Genomic DNA, 23,383 nt, shown 5'->3' with positions numbered 1-23,383 from the left:
TAGTGAAAACCTTTCATCATATTCCAACTCAGTAACTCCTGCACACTGACAACTCTTTTTTTTTTTTTTTTACAAAATCATTTTTCTTTAAACATTTTAAAAAGTTCTAAAAAATGTATGACAAGAAAAACTTGTAACGATATGAATCGCAGTTTAAATTGCAATTGCAATATTCTGTCAAATAATAAGTTACATTTTTTGTCAATATCTTTCAGCCCAGGAGTGGACGCCACTGGCTCAGAGAGAGACATTGGGTGCATTACCTTTTGAGGTCCAGCTTTTGAGGATCGGACATAGGCCCCATTCTGGGATTGGAAGGAGTCTTTTTTCCCTTTGTTGCCAAGGAGTGAGAACTGGAACTGCCAGATTTAGCTTTGCTAACTGTTAGCTCCATCTTTGGCCCCACTGTAACAGTCTCAGGCGTGTCAAGCAGCCTCTCTGTTGCTGACTTCTCAAAAGTCCGGGATCTGCCGTTGTCCCCGGTTGGACTGAGTGCTGGAACCTTGTGCGCCTCCCTGTTTCCGGGGGACTCCATTTCAGGGCGCTCGGTAAGCTTTGTGGCATCGGTACTGTCCGTGTGAAGGGTTTCCTCAGGTGGTGTTTGGTCTGCGGCCCTGTGTGTGTCGGACACAGTGGTGTCGCCGTATTCATGGGCGAATCTCTGGTCCTCAGCCAGCTGCAGAGCCTCAGTGAAGTGACGACAGGAGGTCTTCACAGCACCCAGAGGAGACGACGCACCGCTGTGAACACACACACACACATACACACACACACACACACATGCACATACACACAAATTTCAGAAAATTACAACCTGAATGAGATGGAGATGGTGCAATACAGATTTGATCATCCTACCAATATAGAGCAAGGAAATTAAGCATTTTGTTCCACTATTTTCTTTTATAAGTCACACCTCTACTTTTACAAAATGTTTGGCAAGTAAACAAATTTAATTTTGCAACTAATGGCTAAACGCTATGTTAAGGTGAGCTATGTGAGCTTTTGAGTGTTAATTTCAAGTAACATTTCTTTCTAAAATAGATGAATAGTGCTACGAAATTGAATCATTCAAATAAACAGAGTGGAAGCCATTGGAATTTTAACAAAATGCTTAAAGGTCTGTAATAAAGGTCTGTGAGGTCCAAAGTAGTTTAGTTTGGAGCAGGCTATGATGAAACAGTATTAGAGAAACTAAATTCAGCACGCTTAATTTGTTGTGCAATTCCTTTCATTCTGTTGCACCACAAAAGAAAATTAAATATCAAATTAATGGAATATCAAATTATGCTTACATTTAGTTCTTATTCTTAACTGGTTCATCTGAGGTAACGCTCAGCAGAGTGCAGTGTGTGTGTGTGTGTGTGTGTGTGTGTGTGTTCATGCTCTAATACCATATAATGTCTCTTTCATAGAGGGGATCAAGTGGCTACAAAGCCACCTCAATGGAAACTTAATGAATCTATTAGCAGTGCTTGTCTCCCCCCCACCCCCCACCTCTGTATCTTCACCCTGAGGGCCCAGAGACACTTCAGCACCCAGCCAGTCTGGAAGGCCAGTAGCCTTAGGTACTACAGCTTTTTCCTCACAAAGGCCCGGCTCTTCCTTCTCAGTGGGACAGGGGTGAGAGAGGAGAGGAGAGGTCCAAAAGGACTGTGACCCCACTGACCCCCCACCCCCCCCTCCTCCCTGTACCTGCTGGTTCACTCCAGGGTCACCGTGAAAGTGTATAACACTAGTATAAGAGGGCAGGAAGGAAGGGAGAAAGTTTTACAATACTAAAGCTGCAATATGCAACTTTTTGAACATCAAAATAACAATAAATAGATATTATATACATTATCAGTCTGTGTCTGTCTGTCTGTGACCCTGTGTGTTCATGCCTAAATCCCCCCATTTGCCTGAAATTGGCTTTTCAATGATGTCTGGGACGTTTGGGGGGCATACGCCATTCCCTGTGGGCGTGTCATATGGGCGCGGCCAACAGAAGGCCAAAGGTGGAAAGCAATAAGAAACAAAAGAACAGCTAAGGTGAACATGTGGCAGACAAGATCTGTTCAAAAACACGGTGAACATCAGCACTGCTTTTTCTCATGCAGATTGCCAGTGTTTGAGTTCTCTTCTTCAGCGCCTCTGGTGGCTTTACGGACGACGGTTTCTTCAGTCTCAGGCTAGATGCCATTGACAGTGTTGGAGTGGACTAATATTACACTTCACTGGCTCAAGGCAAAACGTCTTAAAGCTTTAAGAGCTTTAAGATGGTTGAACATCAGCTGAAAACTTAGCTAAGGAAAATGGATTAGGGAATGTTTGCTGCCCCAGAGTCTTATGCCCAAGTAAATGATGGAATTTGATTGACCATATAAATGAAAGCTTACAGGCAAAGCATCCATTGAATATACAATGGGTAAATAGTTGTCAATGACAGTTACTTGTGGTTAGACTGGTCTTGTGTAGTTCAGTGGGTTAGGGGTTCAGTTCCCAACGGAGCCACCCATGCTAAATATCTATGTACTGGTGGTACTTGGATACAAGTGTCCATTTGTTAAATGGCATATGAGACTGGGTTTGTAGCATTCTCTAGACTGTGGAAACATGTAGTTGTCAACTGTGACAACCCTCCCACATTGCAATATAGTATATATCCAAGGAGAATACAGAAGGCAGCCAGGAATAGAAAAGGTGGACACGTTTTTCTTCTTAAAAAAAAAACTCAACTCAAAAACTTCAGATCATACATGATCACTCTAGGGCACAGGAATGTTTGTTACTTCTACTGTCAGGATGCTGTGGCTCTGATGTTTGCTCTTCTTACAGTTGGTTGCATATAATGTTGTCATTCTACTGTTGCACTCACTGTAAGTTGTGTCAGCTAAATTCCCAAAAAAGTAAATTGTAAATGTAAGTTGGAGGCATTTTTGTGTGGAGCAGAGTATGCTACCTCCATCCTACACCCTGTACAGAAACGTTGTGAAGCCCTAATAAACCCTACAGTTTCCCACCTTACAGTCACCAGCAGACTGGCTCGCGACACTCTCCTCACCTCCCCTAAACCTCAGTCTGACACCAGGTCAGGCCAGGGGTTAAATGGCTGCGCTGGTCCCTGCTAAGCCCCCAGAATGGCCCATTGTCCAGGGGCTGGGGGGGTTGGAGGGCACACAGTGAGGGGTGAAGCAAAGGGAGCGCCACGCTGCCCCCCGAGCCATAGGAGTCCTTGGTGTGACCCGTACGGGTAGCCGCCGCCACGTTTCATCTTTTGTGCTGCGTAATTTGGAAGGGTCACGAAGATAAGCAGAGAGCTGACCACTGTTTTAAGTGTTGGTGGTCCGTCTTTCATAGGGGCGTCTGTGTGTGTGGAGGCCAGTGACATCGAAGGACTTGTGAAAATAGATGGACGTTGTCTTTAGGCTCACTACGCCCTGTGCATCAGACATAACACGAGGATAGCTGACATTCCTGACCGGTTCATCTCTGTCTGTCTGAGAGGCTGATCAGCATAAGACAAAAAGAGTAATGCGACCTCTCGTAAATAAGTTTTGCTGTCATTTATATTTTCTTATGCAAGTCCGTTTTATGGTTTGTCGTATTGATTCTGTTTTTCTTTTGAGGAAATATGTTTTATAAGCCGCTTGGGGGTTTCTTCTCTCTCCTGCATATTTTGTAATAACTTTTTCTCTTCTCTTTTCTTCATGTGTTTTATTAATTACATGTACTGATACACCAATTGTTTTTACTGAAAAAGAACGTCAGACTTTAGAGAGATGGCAGTGTCTAGCAGAAAGACAAATATTTTTTAGTAGGAATTTTGTGTGGCATTAATCATTTCTTAAAGGGTAACTTCGGTATTTTTCAACCTGGACCCTATTTTCCCATCTTTTTGTGTCTAAGTGACTAAAGGGGACAACAATTTTTGAAATTGGTCCAGTATTGAGCGAGATCGCTTCAGCCGGCAGCCGCGAAACGAGCTGCAATGTAATCCGACGGGGCAAATCCCACCGTCAATGTACGTCCACTAAAAGTTCTTGTTTTTGCCACTGACAGGCTCAGATTGTTATTATAAGAGTCTGACAACATTATGGAAAGGACCCTACAGAGAAATTAAACGTTTTTCTTTACCTTTCGCTTGATCCGGTCTATGTGTAACCAAGTCTCGCTCAAGTCTCGCGAGAGTTGAGTTGTTGCAGGAAGTTACACACACAAATACCGAAGTTACCCTTTAAATAGTATCAGACCTGGGTCAACAGTATTTGTAAATACTTTTTCTTGTTTTGCAACGTACGGTTTGCCCTGCTTAAAGGGCCAGATGGGTGGAGTTTGTATGAATTGATATTTAGCACCAGCCAAATTGATCCAATCAGAGAATGTCTGAAAGCTACCAAAACACTGTTCTCTGAGTGATGACTTGCCTACCTAAAAACAGAATTGTATTAAAAGGCAAACCCCACCCACCTGGTACTACACCCTGGTCTGTATAGTATAGAGGAGAGTGAATGATAAAATAAGAGAGAGAGAGAAAGAGAGAGAGAGAGAGACATGCAACCGACATCACATGGCATTGCAAGTGCGTGGCAGATGTCTCCTTCCTACCCATGAGGCATGTCAGGCTGTTTCACAATTCAGTCCTTTACACACTTCTCTTTACCAATACAGAGGAACTGAGGTAACTATCTCTTGTGCTGTCTAACTAGGACGGGTCAGATCAGGCCAGATGGGTGGAGTTTGTATGAATTGATATTTAGCACCAGCCAAATTGATCCAATCAGAGAATGTCTGAAAGCTACCAAAACACTGTTCTCTGAGTGATGACTTGCCTACCTAAAAACAGAATTGTATTAAAAGGCAAACCCCACCCACCTGGTACTACACCCTGGTCTGTATAGTATAGAGGAGAGTGAATGATAAAATAAGAGAGAGAGAGAAAGAGAGAGAGAGAGAGACATGCAACCGACATCACATGGCATTGCAAGTGCGTGGCAGATGTCTCCTTCCTACCCATGAGGCATGTCAGGCTGTTTCACAATTCAGTCCTTTACACACTTCTCTTTACCAATACAGAGGAACTGAGGTAACTATCTCTTGTGCTGTCTAACTAGGACGAGCACCTACAGCACATACAGTAGAAACCTGGCTTGGATATCAAAGGAAAGGGTTTGTTATTGGGGTTAACAAGTGAGCACCTCCCATCACAGATGTTTTGCTGGATAGGCCCATGGCAGCTCCAGAAGGATCAACAGTAACTTCTGGGGTCCTAAATCCCCCTGCCCACACACCCACACACTAATCACTGATAAGACCTACACTCATCCACACTGGATTCACACTACACTGACAGCGCATCCACACTTCAACAAGTAGTCCATCATTTGGCTCTCACCTGAGCTCCCTGCTGTGCTGTTGCTGTAAATCATGGGTCTGCTGAAGCTGCGCCTGACAGAAGGCTAGGAAGCTGTCCGAGGGCAGGCCGCCACCATCAACAGCAGGGGGCGATAGTGAGGGGATGGTCTCCTGGCCATCGATGGCCCTCAGGCCAGGCACTGCTTTCTGAAGAGTGGATCTGTGAAGGACAGCAAGCTGGATAAAATATCAGCAGTCACTAAGGCAATGTTCTAATGACCTCATTATTTAGATACCATAATATTAGTGCAGTCAAAAAAAAAAAGTCTAAAAGTGACCTACTTCAGTGTTAAACAAACACATTTTCAGACAAGACTCAAATAGAATTTTACATCTTTTTTTTTACTTAATTTCACTGAATCTCCAGACAACATCATGATACTTCATGTTTCCTTTTATTTATGAATTTATTAATTCATGCAGCTGTTTGTTACGGATGCCGGCTGGTTTGATACGTTATAAAACCAGATTCAAACACAGACGCTGATTAGTTGTGGTATCAGAATTGGACATTGACTGCGCTAGCATCTGCGTTGTGTTAGGCCTTTATTCAAGCAGTTCAGTCTGAAAGCAGTACAGGCACTGATGTCAGCATGTTCACAGTAATACTGTCCATCTGAAACCCAATAGCAATTTCAAGGAAAGTCTCCACTGTCCCTCCATAATGGCACCAGCTGTGTTTGCTAGGAGATTTGTGATGCAACTGCAAAGCCTCTATGGTTACCTACTAACTGGTTGGTTACTTATCAAAGTGGCTGGAAAAGTAGGCAAAACTAACCAGCCACAGCAAAACTTCACCAGCATTTGGCTGACAGTAATCCCAAGTTCCACCCAAGTTCCCAGACAGACAGCCAGTTCACAAGCTTCGCAAGTCATTAATTTATGTTATTTCTCAATAATGTTTTGGCAAAGGTTCGACTCCCACTGTGGCCGCCCATGCTACTTGTTGTTTTATATGCTGAGTACACTCTACACTTCATTTTTCTAGGCTGACCAGATTGATAATTTAACTGTAAACTCTGTGGATTGGTGAAATTGTCGTATGTTCTCCACTGTTGTGTATGACGCACAATGTGCTTTGTGCTGGTCTTCCAAACTGAATTCATTTCGGGACAATAAACAGTATTGTATCTTTTATCTTGTATACTAAAGACGTACACTCATGGCTTTGGATAGAGGCCTCCACCAAATAGCATGTGTTAGGTAGTAGCAGCCTTAAAAGTGGAGGGGAGCCCTGAATTACTGGGAGTCTGGGGGAGAGGTAACCGTTGCCTGAGGCTAAGGATGTACAAGCTGAGGAATCCCAACTATCTGCCAGAGAAACAGACGCAAAGCATCGGCCAGCGGAGCATCGGCCAAATGCGGTCCGTGTTCAGTGGGAAAATGTGGAACTGGAAACTCCATGGGACGCTGGGGAAAGGCAACAATAAAATCTAAGGAAATACAAGTCCTCAGGCTACAAAGTCAATTTTTTTTAACAATTCGAACAACTGGGTTTTTCAAAATTGATTCCTGAAGCACCGTGTGATCTTAAATCTTAAAAAAAAGAGGAGGATAAAGCATTATGGCTGGAGCAAACCTTTCATTTCACTCATTCACGTGGATTCAAAATGTGTGATTTTTTGTATATATTTGAGTATTTCTTATTTTATATCTCTTTACCTGTATCTTCTAGTGATTTACCGATGATATGGCTATAATAGATTCTTTGACGGGTAGGTCTTGCTGGATTACTCAAAACACAGCTCCATTTTGCAGTAATGTTTTCACCGTCTCATACTCTTAGTCCTTGTACCACAGTCAATCAAGACGAGAGAGAAAGTCTTCAATTCAGGATCGGACCTTGACTCCTTTTGTTCAGATGCTTGTAAAGAATTTAGAGCCAAATAAATGGTCCATACTCGATGCCAGTAGCAGGCAGATTTTTCCCGACCCGACCACCACCCCAAGACAAAGACATGACCGCAGAGGGACGGATCTGTGTACTGTCAGAGTAACAGGGTTTTGATGTGGCCCACTTGGTCTCTCCGACACAGATCAGGATTGGATTCCAACCCTACAGGCATGTTGTCTGGCTGGCTGTCTTCAAATGAAGCTCCAAACCCAAATAGGACCTTTTGATCGTTACATGAGCTCATTGAGGTGGGGAGTGTAATTAAATTCAGAAATGGACGCCACTTAGACGCACTCGGGAGAACATAGCGTAGACCTACGTACATAATAATTAGGTGCCGTGAGTTGTTGATGTTTACAATGGATGATTCTCATTAAAGAACTGGGGAGATTGAGTTTTGCTGGTTTCAGAAAGCCGAGGAATTTGACTTGATTTGTAGCTTATTATGGACTCCATGCCATCTCTGTAGTAGAGACAGTTTTCATGCTCTCTTCTTAACAATGACATTTCTTCTATAAGAATGTTACTAAATTGTATTTGTCAAGGCTGTCAAAAAAAATGGATTGAGGGCACAAATTTTAACCGAGTAACTGAAAGTCATTATTTTGCAAAATGCTCTTTTAAGTACGCTTCACAGAGTCTGGGCCTCACACTTATGAGAAAAAAAGCACAACTGGGATGCTGTGGAACTCTTTGTCTTTCCGTGCAGCTATATCTACATTACCTATAGTTGGACTTTCATCTGAACCTTCCTAAAGTGAAATAAATTTCCTCCTCCTCTCTGCTAGTGGGAAACACTGTTCTTGGCTCACATTCCTCAATCGGCGTTCTCCTCCTCCTGCCTGCAGGAACACAGGCCCGTATTTCATTTAGTGAAGACTTCCTCCAAAACACAGGCTCTTAAAGTGGCCTGATTAATCAGGCCCAGTGCTTTCTTCTTCCCCTTCTCCTGGATCAGGGGCTGCTCACAGCGAGTGTAATTCTTAGCGCTAGCCTTTTGGTGCTTTAATTTAGCTGGTGTTATCACTGGCCTGGGATGAAAGGGCCAGGGCATGAGCGGGGAAATACAGGAGGTTAATTCCACTGTTGGCACTGGAGGTTAGGTAAAGTTCAATGAAATATTAAGATTGTGTTTCAGTTAAGGCTTAAGATGGAAAAAATGTCCAAGTAAAGTAACCCATATGGGGTTTTTTTGTTGATAAGGAAATACGACAAGAAAATCTATAATTAATAAAAAATAAAAAATAAATGAATGAAGGTACACTCAGTCTGCTTGCCCAGTGTCAGCAGGTTTGAACCAAGTAGGCCAGCAGTACACAAAACAAGAGTGTATTACAACATGTTCAGTAGACACACATTAACTATTCTCAGTTATGATGTGGCCAATTTAAAGGTGCAAATTCACAGTCCACAAACTGACCACTGAAGCCTCTTAACTTTCACTGTTAGATAAACACCTCATAAAAGAATTTTCTCAAACAGAAACATTAAGGCCCTAAGATTATAGATGTGAGCTTTTGTTTGGGGGCAAACAGAGTGTACTTTTTCATATTTTGGATGCAGGTCAACATTATGGATATTTTGCTTGATGAGGCTCGGTGACTTAAACGGGTGTGAGTAACTCTGAAACAACGCCAAATAACTTCCCGAACCTGTAACAGCTGACATCATCGTTCATGACGGGCTGTAAGAAGTATGAAGAATATAAATGGCCTTCGCATATTTTTCATATCATCTCATTGCAACTGACTTATCGGGGACACGAGGAAAATATTTTGGCGCTGTAAGTGAATGAGCAAACTGACACTGAAAAGATAATTGATTTTTCTGTTGTATCAATATTTTGGAAATCATAGGCACTTAGTGCGCCGTACGTGCGCACGGATGTCGGTGGCACGTCGGCGTAATCCAATAGCGGACGCGGATCACGGTGCTAATCCAAGGAAGTGGACAGGAAGGCCTGCGTTCTGCTGGAATGTTTAGACTGCTTTAGCCAATGGACCGATTTTGTGACAAAGGAATATTGGCTTTTCACTGGTATGTTCCTTTGAACATCCATCACAGCTAGTGATATTCCAGAGCAAAGGAAGCCAAAATTGTCGCTAATCTCCTTGATTTTTTTCCAAAAAATTACATAAAGAAAGAACTATGGAAAATCATACCTACAGTATCTTGTTTTGAATCTGTGTAGTAGGTATTGCAGAGAAGAACATGTTAGACATGCAGAGGTGAACAGACATCCAGAAAATTAGAGAGCAGCGGGTGCATTCAAATCAACTTTTTATAACTGCTCTGCCTGATATGTCATACTAGAGGCTGCATACAGATTAAATTACAATGGATTGTGATCCTGAAAAAACACGAGTCCCCGTAAATCGCTCCACCTCCCCCACCCAGCACGCTGGCATCATCATCCTCACCTCCAGCCGCTCTCCTGCTGCAGAGGATTCCCGGTGAGGTGGATCTCTCTCAGGAGTGGACATCCCTCCAGACTCTCACACACACTCCTCAGCTCTGAGCAAGAAGCAGAAAAATAACTTCCCTTGTCACTGTCTATTTTCCAGCATATTCCTCACTTTCACTGGTGTCTAATCTTGTCACGGGGAGCTATATCAATTGGATGAAATGAATGGAGATGCGTTTCAGAGACGCGTGACCTTATGTATATTATTTCCATCGAGTCATATACCTCGACCGCTGGCGGGGAGCCAAAATGAAGGCAGCGGCGTTCTATAAAATAGATGGAATCGTAAGCGTTTACGCCTAAAATGAAGTTAGGCGCATGTAAATTTATGGCTATTGTAACATCTCTGGTTAAGTGAAATCAATCTGTGGCTGAGTGGGAGTAGGGGAGCGGAGAGGGAGAAGGCCTGTGTGAATACAAATGGAATGCAATGAGAACTGAGAATGGTTAAGCTGAATTTTCAGTGTCTGAATGTGTTTAACAAAACAGAGGGCTGTGGTTGTCACATACTGGTGGGAAAGCCAGCAACAGAGAGAAGATGGGTTCTAAGGGTTTGCGACGCTGCTTAACAACACAAGTTTTGAATTTGTCCGCAAGTTTCACGCAAACTAGAAGCTGGCCTTCCTTTCTGATGAGAAAAGCTGATTCATGATTTGTTTAATCGAGACAACCCGTTACCTGACAGGCAGTTGTGTCGGAGATCCAGATTCACTAGCGACACACAATCAGACATGGAGGGCAGCTGGGTAATGCTGAGAAACACAGAAAGACACATGGTAACCCTGACAAAAACATATGAAAAAGAGACTTACAGTTCTTTCAAAATAACTATAATATTGCTTTAGTTAATATTCATATCGCTGTTGACAGACAACACTGATACCCATGTATTTCTGAAATTATACGGTTAAGTTTTAACAGGTTTTAAGGGCGCAGCAGTCATGAAACTCACTCAAAACCATTAATGAACATAAACCAAGTAAGAAAAAGAAAAAAAAAGCCCAAATTGCAGTTACCTGTTTATTTTTTTCTGCAGCAGAAAAGATGTTTACTTCTTGGTATTTCTATCAAAAACCAGGCGTTAGGCGAAGAAAAACATCAAGTATTATTTGAGGAATATACCTGTTTTGGGCCAGGGAGAGGTGGTGCAGGAGGGGGAGCCAGCAGGCAGCGAGGCCCTGCAGGGAGGAGATGCTGTTGTCGTCCAGATGCAGCTCTCTGAGGAGGACCTGGTTCTTCAGACCGGGGGCCTGACGGATAGACAGGGTTAAGAAGTCGTCAGTGTAAACCAGTCACGCTGGGGGCTACACTCTCTTTACTGACAGCTAACACTACAGCTGCTGGTCCGGCGGTGACTAACTGACCCCGTCCATCACTGTCAGTTGTTTTAGTCCGGCTGTGGTTAGAGTCACCAGCGTCGGCCACGAGTGGAGCTCTGCTGGGACTCCGCGGTGCCTTTGGAAGTACTGGAGATTTACTGTCTTAACAATAATACTTTTGTTCATATGTATTATTGTATGTGTGTGTAATGCGGATCAGAGCGAATGTAATTTAGAGGGAATATTTTTTTTTTCATCCTGATGCAACTTTTTCTTGACTTTACCTTATTGAGCAATTACCAGTGAGTTAGTCTCCCAAAGAAACATGACAATGTGCTTCAGAAATTGTCCATTCTCTGCAAGACTATTTCCTGCAGAGAGCCTAGATTTGTGTAACTGTTGAGCCTTTTTTAAAGATTATTTTTTTGCTTTGTTGTACAATTTACAGTGGCGAGAGACCAGAAAGGAAGGGAGAGAGAGAGAGGGGGACGACCTGGGACAAAGGTCTCTGGCCAGACTCCAACCCAGGAGGCACACGGTATGCGCCTTAGCCAACTTAGCCAACTGAACCACAAGGACGTCCCCTATTGAGCCTTTAGGAGCTATCATGGGCTTAATTCAATGAAACACATGTGATGGGAGGTGTGAGCCTGATAACCCCAAAAACAAATCTGCTCTCACCCACCCTCCTCTCCCTCTAACATCAGTTTTCTACATAGGCCCTCTCCCTAAAATAGCACAAGGTATAGTTACATCAGATCCAGTGTATTGGTGAATAAACCCATTCAGTTAGCTGCTGCAGTCGTTTCTACCTCAGTGAGGCTGTTGGCTCTCACGTCCAGTGTGCTGAGCAGAGCGCAGTTCTCCAGGCCCTCCACGCTGGTCAGGTGGTTGTGTGAGCAGTCCAGGTGGAGGAGTGTGTACACCTCCCTCAGTCCTTTGGTGCTGATCAGCTGGTTGTGGTCCACTGATAACCTCTGCAGTCTCTTCATAGACTCCAGGCCAGCTAGCAATAAGAGAAAAAAAAAAAGCAGTCACTTATTCAGATTGAAAAACAGTTTGGGGTGAGTCTGCATATAAATTACATACAAAGAGTATAAGCATCTCTTAAGACTCAAGTTGAAATGAGACAGTCCAAAAAAGGTCCCCTATACATATGATATGAGTTGATGATTCGATTTTAGAAGGTGAGCCAAGACAAAATGTTTCAGTAAAGGCTGAATGTACAACTGAATGCGTTTATCCTCTTCCCTGGCCAATATCTATTCATGACTTTAGCCTCAGGTTTAGTAAAGTAACTAAGTCACATTTCAATACATATTGTGGTACAGTGAATGGAATGCAGGGCTGGAAAAGAGGACAGATGCTGCCCTCTTGTGGACCACTGCAGACATGTCTGGAGCTGGGTTAGGCTCGTCAAGCTCTACGGAACATCCAAAGCCCCTACATGCACAGTCCAAAGACACGACTAACCAGGAAGTGTAGTTAATCAGAAACAATACAAATCACCAACACCTGGAGATCTCTCATAACACTTTCTAACAGTCACTTGGCCTTAAAAATCTTTTTTCCAAATATGTCAGTGACAACACACTTTCCTATTTAATCCAATATTTCATTTTAAGACTAATATTATAAATATCTCATGAATGTTTCATGGGATTTAGTGAATTTTGGCAGGTCTCACCAATGCGGGTGATGGAGTTGTATGAGAGCTCCAGAACATCCAGATTGTCAGCACCACTCAAACCATGGATGGATGTCAGCCGGTTGCGGCCAAGTCGAAGAACTCGTAAACTGGCCATGTTTTCACAGTCCACAAACGTGATGTCATTTTCCTGCGAAAAAAACAATGCAAGACCATAATATATGACCATAAACAGGGAGTTGACAGGTTTGTTGATCAATACCAATGACTCAACAACTACTTGGCAAAGTGCTAAGATTTCTGGCTTTCGAAACTCAATTGTCGGCCTGCACACTGTTTTGGAACAAAAACCCGCCCATTGGAATTTCAAGATACTCCCAATCCCCCCCATGAGGGTCATAGATTATCTAATGTCCCTGTAAAACAATGCACAAAAAATGGCAATGATAACACATTATACATGGACCTAGCATCCACCTGTACGTCGACGTAGCAGAGCTGTGGGAACCGGCTGACCCCGTCCAGGGCTTTGAGGCCGCAGCGTCTGAGGGTGAGGGAGCGAAGCTGGGGACACTGGGCAGGAGAGGGCAGGCTGCAGCCAGGCAGGTCCTCCAGCCTCACTGTGGTCACCTGAAGCAGAGACGGAGGTCGACTCAGGGTTCAGGGTTTAGTGTTGGCACAGGGAAGGGGGATAGAGACTCTAGAAGCACACAAAACAAGACTTTTGGAAAGTATATTTAAGACTTTAAGACTTTAAGACTTTAAGACTTCTGTCTGTCCCGAGATCCAGGACTAAGTGTTATGGGGACAGGGCCTTCTCTATCGCTGCCCCAAAACTATGGAATTCTCTTCCTCCCACCATCCGATTCTCCCCCACTATTGAGATCTTCAAGAGTCATCTTAAAACATACTTCTACTCACTAGCTTTTAACTGTGCCTAACTTAACTTAACCAGCTCAGGTATTTTTCCTGGAGTCTCTGTAGGTCTGTGTTGTCACTTGGGCTCTGTGTGACCATGTGCCTTCACTATTTATTATTATCATCATTATTTATCATTCACTCTGATCTTTTCTCCTCTTCTATTGTGTTTGTCTCCTTCTTTTGTTTTGTTTTCCTCTGTGTGTGTTGTAAAGCACTTTGGATCAACTGTGTTGTGTGTAAAGCGCTATATATAAATAAAGTTGAATTGAAATTGAATTGAATATTTCTAGTCAATGACCTGCCCAACAAGATCAGGCTCTTTCAAAATGCACTATTTAGTCTTGCTTTTACTTGAGCTATGATCTGTGTTCTGTTTTTAGTCTTTAATTATTATGCGCATTTATGTTGTTTTCTTATATGTTTCTTGTACACATTTTTATGTATTGCTCACATTTTTAGTTATCCTGAAAAGCACTTTGTAACTCAATGAATGCTCTGTAATTATTATTGTATCACACATTTACCCTACATTTCAGTGCTCCAAACTATTTCATTCTTCAAAAACAACCTGCACTGTGAAGGGGGGTTTGTTCCAGCGCGGCTGTGTCACGGCTCACCGCTCGTACGAAGGTTACCTCTTGCGGGGACTTGCAGCCTCTGGACCGAAGCAGAGCGTCCGGGCAGAGAGGCGGCAGGCCGCCACCGGCCTCCGCGGGCCTCCTCGCCCCTCTCCGACTCCGGGCCGGTCCCCTCTGCTTCCTCCTGTTCTGGAGGGACAGTTTGGACCAGGGGGTGCAGTCCCTCATCCAGGACAGCCTCCTGTGCTCCGTGCGCTCCGGCAGGCACATGGGTGAAGAGCTGGAAGCGGCTGGATCTTCTGCATTCACAGTCTCGCACATGGAGGCGTGTCTGCTTTTCTGACCGGGGGTTTCGGTGGAGTCTCCTCCGTCCTCCGTTTTCTTTTTCCCGTTCTGAGGTTCCAGGCTTTCGTTTTCTCTTTCCCTCTCCTCCTTTCCCTGATCCTCCACCATGCTCTTTTTCCTCTCCTCCTCTTCCTTGAGTCGTATTTCTACTTCTCTTTTTCCGATTTCCTTCTCCCGCTTTCTCTTCTCTTCCTCATCCCTCTTTTTCCTCTCCTCCTCTTCCTTGGGTCTTCTTTCTTCTTCTCTTTTTCCGATTTCCTCCTCCCTCTTTCTCTTCTCTTCCTCATCCCTCTTTTTCCTCTCCTCCTCTTCCCTGAGTCGTATTTCTACTTCTCTTTTTCCGATTTCCTTCTCCCTCTTTCTCTTCTCTTCCTCATCCCTCTTTTTCCTCTCCTCCTCTTCTTTGGGTCTTCTTTCTTCTTCTCTTTTTCCGATTTCCTTCTCCCTCTTTCTCTTCTCTTCCTCATCCCTCTTTTTCCTCTCCTCCTCTTCCTTGGGTCTTCTTTCTTCTCTTTTTCCGATTTCCTTCTCCCTCTTTCTCTTCTCTTCCTCATCCCTCTTTTTCCTCTCCTCCTCTTCCTTGAGTCGTATTTCTACTTCTCTTTTTCTGTTTTTCTCCTCCTCCCTCTTTTTGTTCTCTTCCTCCTGCCTCTTCTTCTCTCCATCCTCTGTTTTTCTCTCCTCTTCCTTGAGTCGTATTTCTTCTTCTCTTTTTCTGATTTCCTTCTCCCGCTTTCTCTTCTCTTCCTCATCCCTCTTTTTCCTCTCCTCCTCTTCCTTGAGTCGTATTTCTACTTCTCTTTTTCTGTTTTTCTCCTCCTCCCTCTTTTTGTTCTCCTCCTCCTGCCTCTTCCTCTTCTCTCCATCCTCTGTTTTTCTCTCCTCTTCCTTGAGTCGTATTTCTTCTTCTCTTTTTCTGATTTCCTTCTCCCTCTTTGTCTTCTCTTCCTCATCCCTCTTTTTCCTCTCCTCCTCTTCCTTGAGTCGTATTTCTACTTCTCTTTTTCTGTTTTTCTCCTCCTCCCTCTTTTTGTTCTCCTCCTCCTGCCTCTTCCTCTTCTCTCCATCCTCTGTTTTTCTCTCCTCTTCCTTGAGTCGTATTTCTACTTCTCTTTTTCTGATTTCCTTCTCCCTCTTTCTCTTCTCTTCCTCATCCCTCTTTTTCCTCTCCTCTTCCTTGAGTCTTATTTCTTCTTCTCTTTTTCTGTTTTCCTCTTCCTCGTTTCTTCTTGTCTCTTCCTCCATCTTCTTCCTCTCTGCCTCCATCGTTATTCTCTCCTCTTCCTTCCTTCTCTTTGCTTCCTCATCCCTCTTTTCCCTCTCATCCTTTTCCTTCTTTCTCCTCTCCTCCTCTTCCTTGAGTCTTAGTTCTTCTTCTCTTTTTCTGTTTTCCTCTTCCTCCTCCTTTCTCTTCACCTCTTCCTCCATCTTCCTCCTCTCCGCCTCCATCTTTTTTCTCTCCTCTGCCATTTTTCTATTTTCCTCCTCCTCCTTTTTCCTCTTCTTACTCTCCTCCCTCTTTTTCTTCTCCTCCTCCTGCCTTTTCCTCTTCTCTTCCTCCTTTGTTTTTCTCTCCTCTTCCTTCCTTCTCTTCTCTTCCTCCTCCCTGTTTTTCCTCTCCTCCTCTTCCCTCCTCCTCTCCTCCTCCACCTGTCTTTGTAGGTTGCTGATCAGCTCCTAGTTGGTACAGAGAGTCACTAGAGTTACAACAAAGCAAGTTGTCTCATTTCATTGAGATACATTTGAACACTACCAAAAGCCCATTCAGTAAATTATTATTTTTTTTTTATCTTATGTTGTGTATGTATTTCTTCTATTGCTATTTTATTACTTTCTTACTATTATTTTTAATACTTTTCTGTGAAGCACATTGAGCTGTTTATGGATAAAATCTGCCATATAAATAAAGTTTGACTTGACTAAAGGTAGAATATGGAGCTATCAGCACGCATGCATTAGGCTTTGTTCATATTGTTACCCAATTGATTTGAGATTTTGACCCAGGAAGCTGCATGTGAGAAGATTTTTGCTGTAAAATATGATTTAGTACAGACAACTATTAACAAATATTAATTCTTATGCATGCTCTCATTGTGCCAATCAATAGTTCGTGAGATAATGCTGAATTTAAACTATTATTAATTTTGCTTGGGACTCCCAGAGCTCCTTTAACAGTTAACCGGTTGGACATTTAGCAGAAAAAGGAACAACAGAATTCAGACAAACCTGTTGCTGCAGCAACTCCTGTTCAAGTTTGTCCTGAGCCCTCTTCTCTGTCATCTCAACATCTTTCTGACAGAGCTGGATACAGAAAGCAATAACAAAATAATAAGATAATAATGGTATACCTTTATATCATTTTATATTTTTAGAACATTGATGATAAATGGATGTGTCGCATCAGGCTATGAGGAAAAGTGAGCTGATTTAAAGGAACAGCTTGATATTTTGAATTTTCTGTTGGTTATTTTTCTTTACCACACACGTGTCACATGGGGGGAAAAGGTTTCTACATCTAATCCATTATTTTTACTCTATTGAACTTCCAAAGAAGAAATTTGACTTTTCGCTTGCCCCCTCCTCAGAGAGGTCAGAGGTGTCAGGCTCAGCTTGAGATGGTAGGGATTGAGTGTCTTGCTCAAGGACACTGCAGCAGGACGGATGCTTGCTCAGGTGGTCGGTTTGTCTAATCACTATGCCACCCTGATCCCCTTTTAAGCTGACTGCACCCCTTGGTTTCAGTGAGGAATGCCAGCAATGCTCACATGCCAGGAAATAAAACTAAAGGACAAATGTAGTAACCTTCTTCCCCAATGAGAAAAGTGTCAGTGGGAGAATAATTTTTTTAATCACTACGCAGCGGATGAATACATGGTTGCTCACCTGAAATAGTTCCAAAAGTAAACCTGGCTAAATCAGCTATATTGACTTAACGACATTTCATTTTTTTTAAATTATGAATCTACAGGCATATAAGGTCAGTCTTCTTACTTTGGGATAGTGCTAGTATGATCTACCAGGGACACATGGATGATTTTGGTGTCTATGTTTTCATCACTTAACGGATAAGTTGATCAACAGGCCAATCTCCCCAAAAATTAGTGTATTCCTTTAAGAATAACTAGGCCAAATTCAAAATGCCAAGTTATACCTTAAGGGAGTCCAGAACCGTCTCACCTTCTCTGCCTCCTCTATCTTCCTCAGCTCCTCCTCAAAGTCTCTTTCCCTGAGTCTCCTTTGCTCCTCCTCTCTCTCCTCACGCTGTCGCTTCTCTCGCTCCGCCTGGTATTCAGTGCGTTTCTTCTCCTCCTCTTCTTTCACGGAGCTCTCATGGGCCCTCAGTTCCACTGCCAAACGCTCCAAATATTCATCTCCTTCAACTTCATCTGTAACAAGGATAAAAACTTAAAAACCTCATTCAACCTTGTCATCGGTTGAATGAGCAAAGAGGAATACCATGTACTTGTGAGATTGTGGGCTCGAATCCAGCTCAAGCATATCATCCCCTTTCCTGTCACCCTCCACTGTGTACTATGTGGTGAAAAAGAAATGCCTCAAAAATAATAAATAAACAAGTACAGTAAACATGATGCAGGCACACCTTGGGCCAATCAGTAAGAAGATGCATCTTCCCTCCAGGTTTCATCAAAATCAGACCAGTGGTATTAGCAGTTATAATCTTTCAAAGTTTGAAATTTTGACCATTAACTATAGCGCCTCCATCAAGCCAATCAGTGTAATATTTGTAAACGCCATAACACAGTGCCAAAAAGCTTCATCCCTGCAAGTTTAGTCAAAATCCAGTCAAAAGTGGTGTCTGAGATATCACATTTAAGTTAAAAATTGTAACCTTTAATTATAGAGCTCTTATTAGTCCAATCGGTGTAATTTGTAAGGAGAGCTGGATTTGTCTGGCAAGTTTCATGTCAGTTGGACTTGGCGTTACTGGAGTTAGGGCAGTTCAAAGTTTGAAATTTAATTATAGCTCCCCCAATAGATACAAATTTTACAAATGCCAGAACACAGTGCTAACATGCATCATCCCACCAAGTTTCATCAAAATGAAAATAATTTATGCTTTTTTTTCTTTAAAAGACCCAGTCTTCATATATTTACATCAGTTTGATACTATTTACTATGATGTGTATTATGAATTTACATCATAAAGATTTACACCACCCTACAAAGGAGGGTAAACTCTATTCTGCAAATGAAAGCTGGGTAAACAGAGATTAGGAGGGTTTATCCTCCACTGGATCACTGGATTCATCATCGCTGTACCACACTGACAACATAAGATAGGACAACGCTGACCTCTACTGGGCAAATGCTTATATCACAAAACAGCCCTTGATTTCCAAGGCCTCAAACCAGGTAGCCTCAACAGTGCAGAGAAACAGGAACAGAAAGGAGAGAGGTGACATGTTAGCACAAACTGCTCGTACATCTGTGTAGTAAACTATATAATACATAACAAGGCAATCCTTCCACCTACCACCTCATTTATATGCATACTGGAATACATATTTTCAGATTTTGTAGACTGAAAATACTATTCACTTCAAACTACAGTAGAGGATACAGGGGACCAAAATCATCTTTCCAAAATTGTCTTTCTTTTTTTCATATTTTCCAGGTGAAACACATCATAAATAGAGATTGTGTACTTTCTAATTTGAAAGGACTCCTGGCTTGTATTAAATGGTGGTAGACACTCTTGTGTTTTCCAGTCTGAAATGCACCGAGCATTTTCACTTCACTTTTCTGAACAATGTACTGTACCTTCATTGTTGAGGCACACTGACACATGGTGAGTGAGAAGTGGCTCTGTCTCTGTGGCAGCAGGAGGAAGGCTGGTGACAGGGGAAGTGCTGCTGCTCTCCTCATTTTCTGTTTCACCAGTAACCTGTGTCAGGCAAACCAAAACTTTAGACTACTGGGCCACAACTTGTACACCTGTATTTTGGTATTTTGGTCGACTTTGGCTTATAATACACAGTTACCCGCTCATTCAACATCGCCAGGTCCTCATCGGGATCAGAAGGCAAGTCCTTTGTGTCCTCAGAGCGATGTGGAGCAGTGGGGTCTGATATCCGATGCAAAGACAAGACGAGAGTGATATTCACTACCATGGTGGGAAATGAACACCATCTACCAGCCACACGCTGCTAGGCTGTAGTCTCGTCTACTATACCAGCCACTTTAACAGGTAACCGACCATCATTTGGAGGTTTTATTCTATTCAATAAAAAATCTACTGATGAAATAGCGAAAGTGCCTGGTTAAATTTGGGATTTAGCAGCCATTTTGGAGACACAAAAGCTAGTTTCCTGCCTTGCTCGCCACAGATGAGAGAGGCAGGGCTTCTGAAGGATAGGCTAGATATGAACAGTTGTACAAGGTTAGAAACTGCATACTTGAAACTGGGTTGCGTAATTTGCTGGCTATTCAACAAGACGTCATACCTTCAAGGTCTCCGAGCCTGAGTGTTTCACAAACCGCCGCTCTGCTTGTCAGGGAGTCAAAATAGCTGAGCATTGACTGTGGGATTTCATCTGAGGCCTGTAGTCAGAAAGCCAGTTTAAAGTTAGGCTGGTCTTGTCACAAAAAAGCTTAAATGAGGGTTGTCAATTCAGTAAAACCTAAACTAAAGCAAAGTCTCTGCCTCTACCAAAACTTCCAAACATGCTTATATCAATTAGGTTTCTGGGGACAAAGTGCAGCAATGACTGATGACATAAATTAGTATTTGGTCAATGTGATAAATTATTAGACTAGGGTCATTAAACTATCAGCTTTGAGGAAAAATTAGTCCTGAATGGTCCCCCTGTTGTGTTTTTGTTTTTGTTTTTGACAGATTTATAGATTATAGATAGATTTATGGCAAATTTTGCTTAATGTTTTTACACTTCATTACAATGACAAACACTAAAATATCAATTTGGGGCTCAATCAGATTATGGTACTCAGGTATGGCAAGTGCCACATCTTCCCACACCCAGTTGAAGTCACATAGCTGCTGCTCTGTATGTTAGCTTGCTGTGAACCTGACCTGTCCAGCTAGCAAACATTCATGTAATCACCTCGTCAGTGCCGAGGCTTCAGCAGCAGAAACCTCTCATCATAAAACTTACAGCTTAACGTAACCTAACTTACCTCATCTTCGTGAAACAAATACACCTCCTCCTCTTCATTAGTTTCTAATTCAGCATCAGAGAAGACCAGTTTGCTCAGCTCCTGCATGAGAGCTTCATCCATTTCATTAGCAGCCGTCATGCTTCTGAAACGTCAGTGGTCCTATCTGACTCGTGCAGTACATTTTAAAGTTAAATAACTGCCGTTTGTTGTCTAGTTGCTATCATTATTCAATAATGAACATCCACACTGCCCGTTTATCTGGGTAATTAGCTGTCTGACAAGTTGAAGGTAACATTAGCATGCAGGAAACATCAGACAGACCCTTTCGCGTCTAGCTGAAATCCCGGTCTCCATGGAAACAACGGCGTAAACTACGTAGCTGCGCTTGGGACAAACAGTGCAAAAGCCAAGAGGAAAATTAGGCGTTTTCAGCAGGTTAGGAAAGGCTTCGTTTACTCAAATTTGTATAGATAAAGCAAACAGTATAAAAGAAACGAATTTAATCAGTTAGATCATAAACTGTCACTTTAACAACAAAGAGACATGAGAAGTCACATTATGAGCATAAGATGCAACACTTTACATCACCTTGCCATCTAACAGGTACAGTTTACAAGATCAAAGAGCATTTGTTTTACAAAATGTGCAAACTGTGGACACCCAGGCTGCATAACTGCAATATTGCTTTGTGAAAGTAAAATTTGGTGTCATGGACTGGTGTGGGCACTGTGGGCAGCCGGCTGCAGAGGGGTCAGCTGGCCTGAGACCCTGTAGGTGAATCACAGGACCAGAAGAACAAAACTGTGCTGGGCCGTGAACAATGCACACTCTCTCCATGGCATTTCTGATCACAAAGACCGGTTCCCCTCTCCTGTGGTGAAAGAGCTGCACTTGTACTCTGTCTCTTTGAGGAGATTCCAGTGGCCCACACAGGTTTCCCCATACACATTCCCAGGGGCTTTCTAAAAGGAACCCAGTCTCCTTCCTCAAAGTTTCGCAGAAGAACAGCGTGTCCTCCATCCCAAACTGTTTGCTCCGGAGACACACCGAGGCCTGTTCTCCGTTCTCGTGACTCTCCAGGAGGAAAACAAAACAACAGAATGGCGCCAGATCAGACTCATTTTTCCTTCAAAGACCAACACTGAATTCCACAGCGACAATGAAAGGCACAGCATCCACCACACTTACTATGTGGCCTGCAAGGTCAACACCATCAGAGTCCTCACAGGTCTGGGCGCGGACATGCTTTCACAGAGGTCATTGTGGGTCGTGGCACGACTTCAGTCCCGGGGCTGACGGGCAAAAGGGGGACAGTTTGGTGCGGCCCCCGTTGTTGGAGTCAAACTGCCTGTCCCCTCTGTTTCATTAGGTCCTCTAAGAATCATTGACCAAGTTCAATTGCTCAAAAAGGCTCCATCAGCAAGCCTTGTCCACTCCGATTAGGGCCAGGCCCTTTGTCAGTGGGCAAGGTGTCCGTCGCTTTTGTCCGGGGGCACAGAACCCAGACAGCAGCCAGACAGGCCCAAGCTGCAGATTTACACAGCAGATTACGCCAGTCAATGGCGGCTCCGGCCCAAACGGAGCGGCGGTTTGGATAGCAGCCGCGTGTTTATACTGTCAAGGGTTTTCTGTTACTCGTCTGTAGCTATTGGGCCTATCAAGCCTATCGTTTCCATCTGGGGGCTTTGAGGAAAGAGGGGGTGGGGGGCCAAAATTGCCAGCCCCCGTCTCATGCCCCCCCCACCTTTAGTCCTTCTCTTACTGCACCAGCTGTGTGTACAGGTTGCAAGTCATAGACTGGAACTTACATCAATTCCTTTCCTAGTTATGATACATTTAGCTGTAAAAACATAATTTCTTGTGTGTGTAGACTTGCTTTAAGATTTCTGGCAAATTTAATCTTCATGCATTTAATTAATCGCTGAAAGCTAAAATGAAAATATCACCCAGAAAAAACTATATTTTCTATGCATGAACTCAAGCTGACACTTCAAACCCCAGTACTGGAAAAATGGATGACTCCTCTCAATGCACTGAGCCAGATTATAGGCTTCTGAGAGCTAGGCTACTTGCAGTTAGACATGATGGTAGTTTAAAGATATTAGGTGCATGTGAGGGGGCAAATATTTAACCGAGCTAATCCTGCACGAATGGAAGCCTAATCACTCTTAAGTTGCATTCTTGTAATTATCTGCCGTCACATCAAATTCCTGATGGCACAGCCCATATCTGGTGGTGTCTGTTCCTCCCAAATTCCCATAGCTACCTGCAGAAGTCCAAATTGGTGCAGTTCACCCACTTCACCCTCCACACCCTCCAAGTGAGATTATCTCCCCTTCAATGGGATGATGATGATGATAACAGCAGTGAATGGGTCAGACGCGGACACAGATTTGGCTTGCCTTTCAAAGTTATCGTTACGTTGCCAGTGTGACCTTAGTACATCTAAAGCTGCTTCAAATGACTGTGGGATTACTGTAATCAGAAATTCCCCCCTAACAAGCTGGAGGTTGGAATAGTCTGCACAAGACGCTCCAGCTTCATTCAAGTGCAGTAACAGGTCGACTACTTTATATTCAGAATTTAGACACATCCTCCAAGTTATGGTTAAATGAGTGTGTGGGGAATACGGGGTTACACACTATGTTTTCAAAGTAAAACACACCCATTGCCTCTACCTTC

General features: G+C 43.2%; 1 protein-coding gene across 1 annotated transcript in view; it reads right to left on the bottom strand.

Annotated features, from left to right (window-relative positions):
- The window catches only part of lrriq1 (leucine-rich repeats and IQ motif containing 1), a 37,627-nt gene extending 16,788 nt beyond the window's left edge, over positions 1-20,839 (bottom strand). The window contains exons 1-17 of the mRNA XM_078283035.1: positions 20,720-20,839; positions 20,029-20,125; positions 19,567-19,649; positions 19,346-19,469; positions 17,741-17,949; positions 16,790-16,864; positions 15,479-16,240; positions 14,780-14,869; positions 14,276-14,695; positions 13,197-13,349; positions 12,759-12,909; positions 11,884-12,077; positions 10,875-11,002; positions 10,431-10,504; positions 9,709-9,802; positions 5,375-5,554; positions 264-740 (exon numbers count right to left, since the gene is read on the bottom strand). Of these exons, the coding sequence (XP_078139161.1) occupies positions 264-740; positions 5,375-5,554; positions 9,709-9,802; positions 10,431-10,504; positions 10,875-11,002; positions 11,884-12,077; positions 12,759-12,909; positions 13,197-13,349; positions 14,276-14,695; positions 14,780-14,869; positions 15,479-16,240; positions 16,790-16,864; positions 17,741-17,949; positions 19,346-19,469; positions 19,567-19,649; positions 20,029-20,125; positions 20,720-20,839 (3,431 nt within the window). The remainder of the gene's footprint in view (positions 1-263; positions 741-5,374; positions 5,555-9,708; positions 9,803-10,430; positions 10,505-10,874; positions 11,003-11,883; positions 12,078-12,758; positions 12,910-13,196; positions 13,350-14,275; positions 14,696-14,779; positions 14,870-15,478; positions 16,241-16,789; positions 16,865-17,740; positions 17,950-19,345; positions 19,470-19,566; positions 19,650-20,028; positions 20,126-20,719) is intronic.
- Between the last annotated feature and the right edge of the window lie 2,544 nt (positions 20,840-23,383).

The sequence above is a fragment of the Centroberyx gerrardi genome, chromosome 4 (genome assembly GCF_048128805.1).
Source record: "Centroberyx gerrardi isolate f3 chromosome 4, fCenGer3.hap1.cur.20231027, whole genome shotgun sequence".
Taxonomy (NCBI): Eukaryota; Metazoa; Chordata; class Actinopteri; order Beryciformes; family Berycidae; genus Centroberyx; species Centroberyx gerrardi.
Note: the sequence above shows the minus strand (reverse complement) of the source record. Positions and strands in the feature narration are given on the sequence as shown.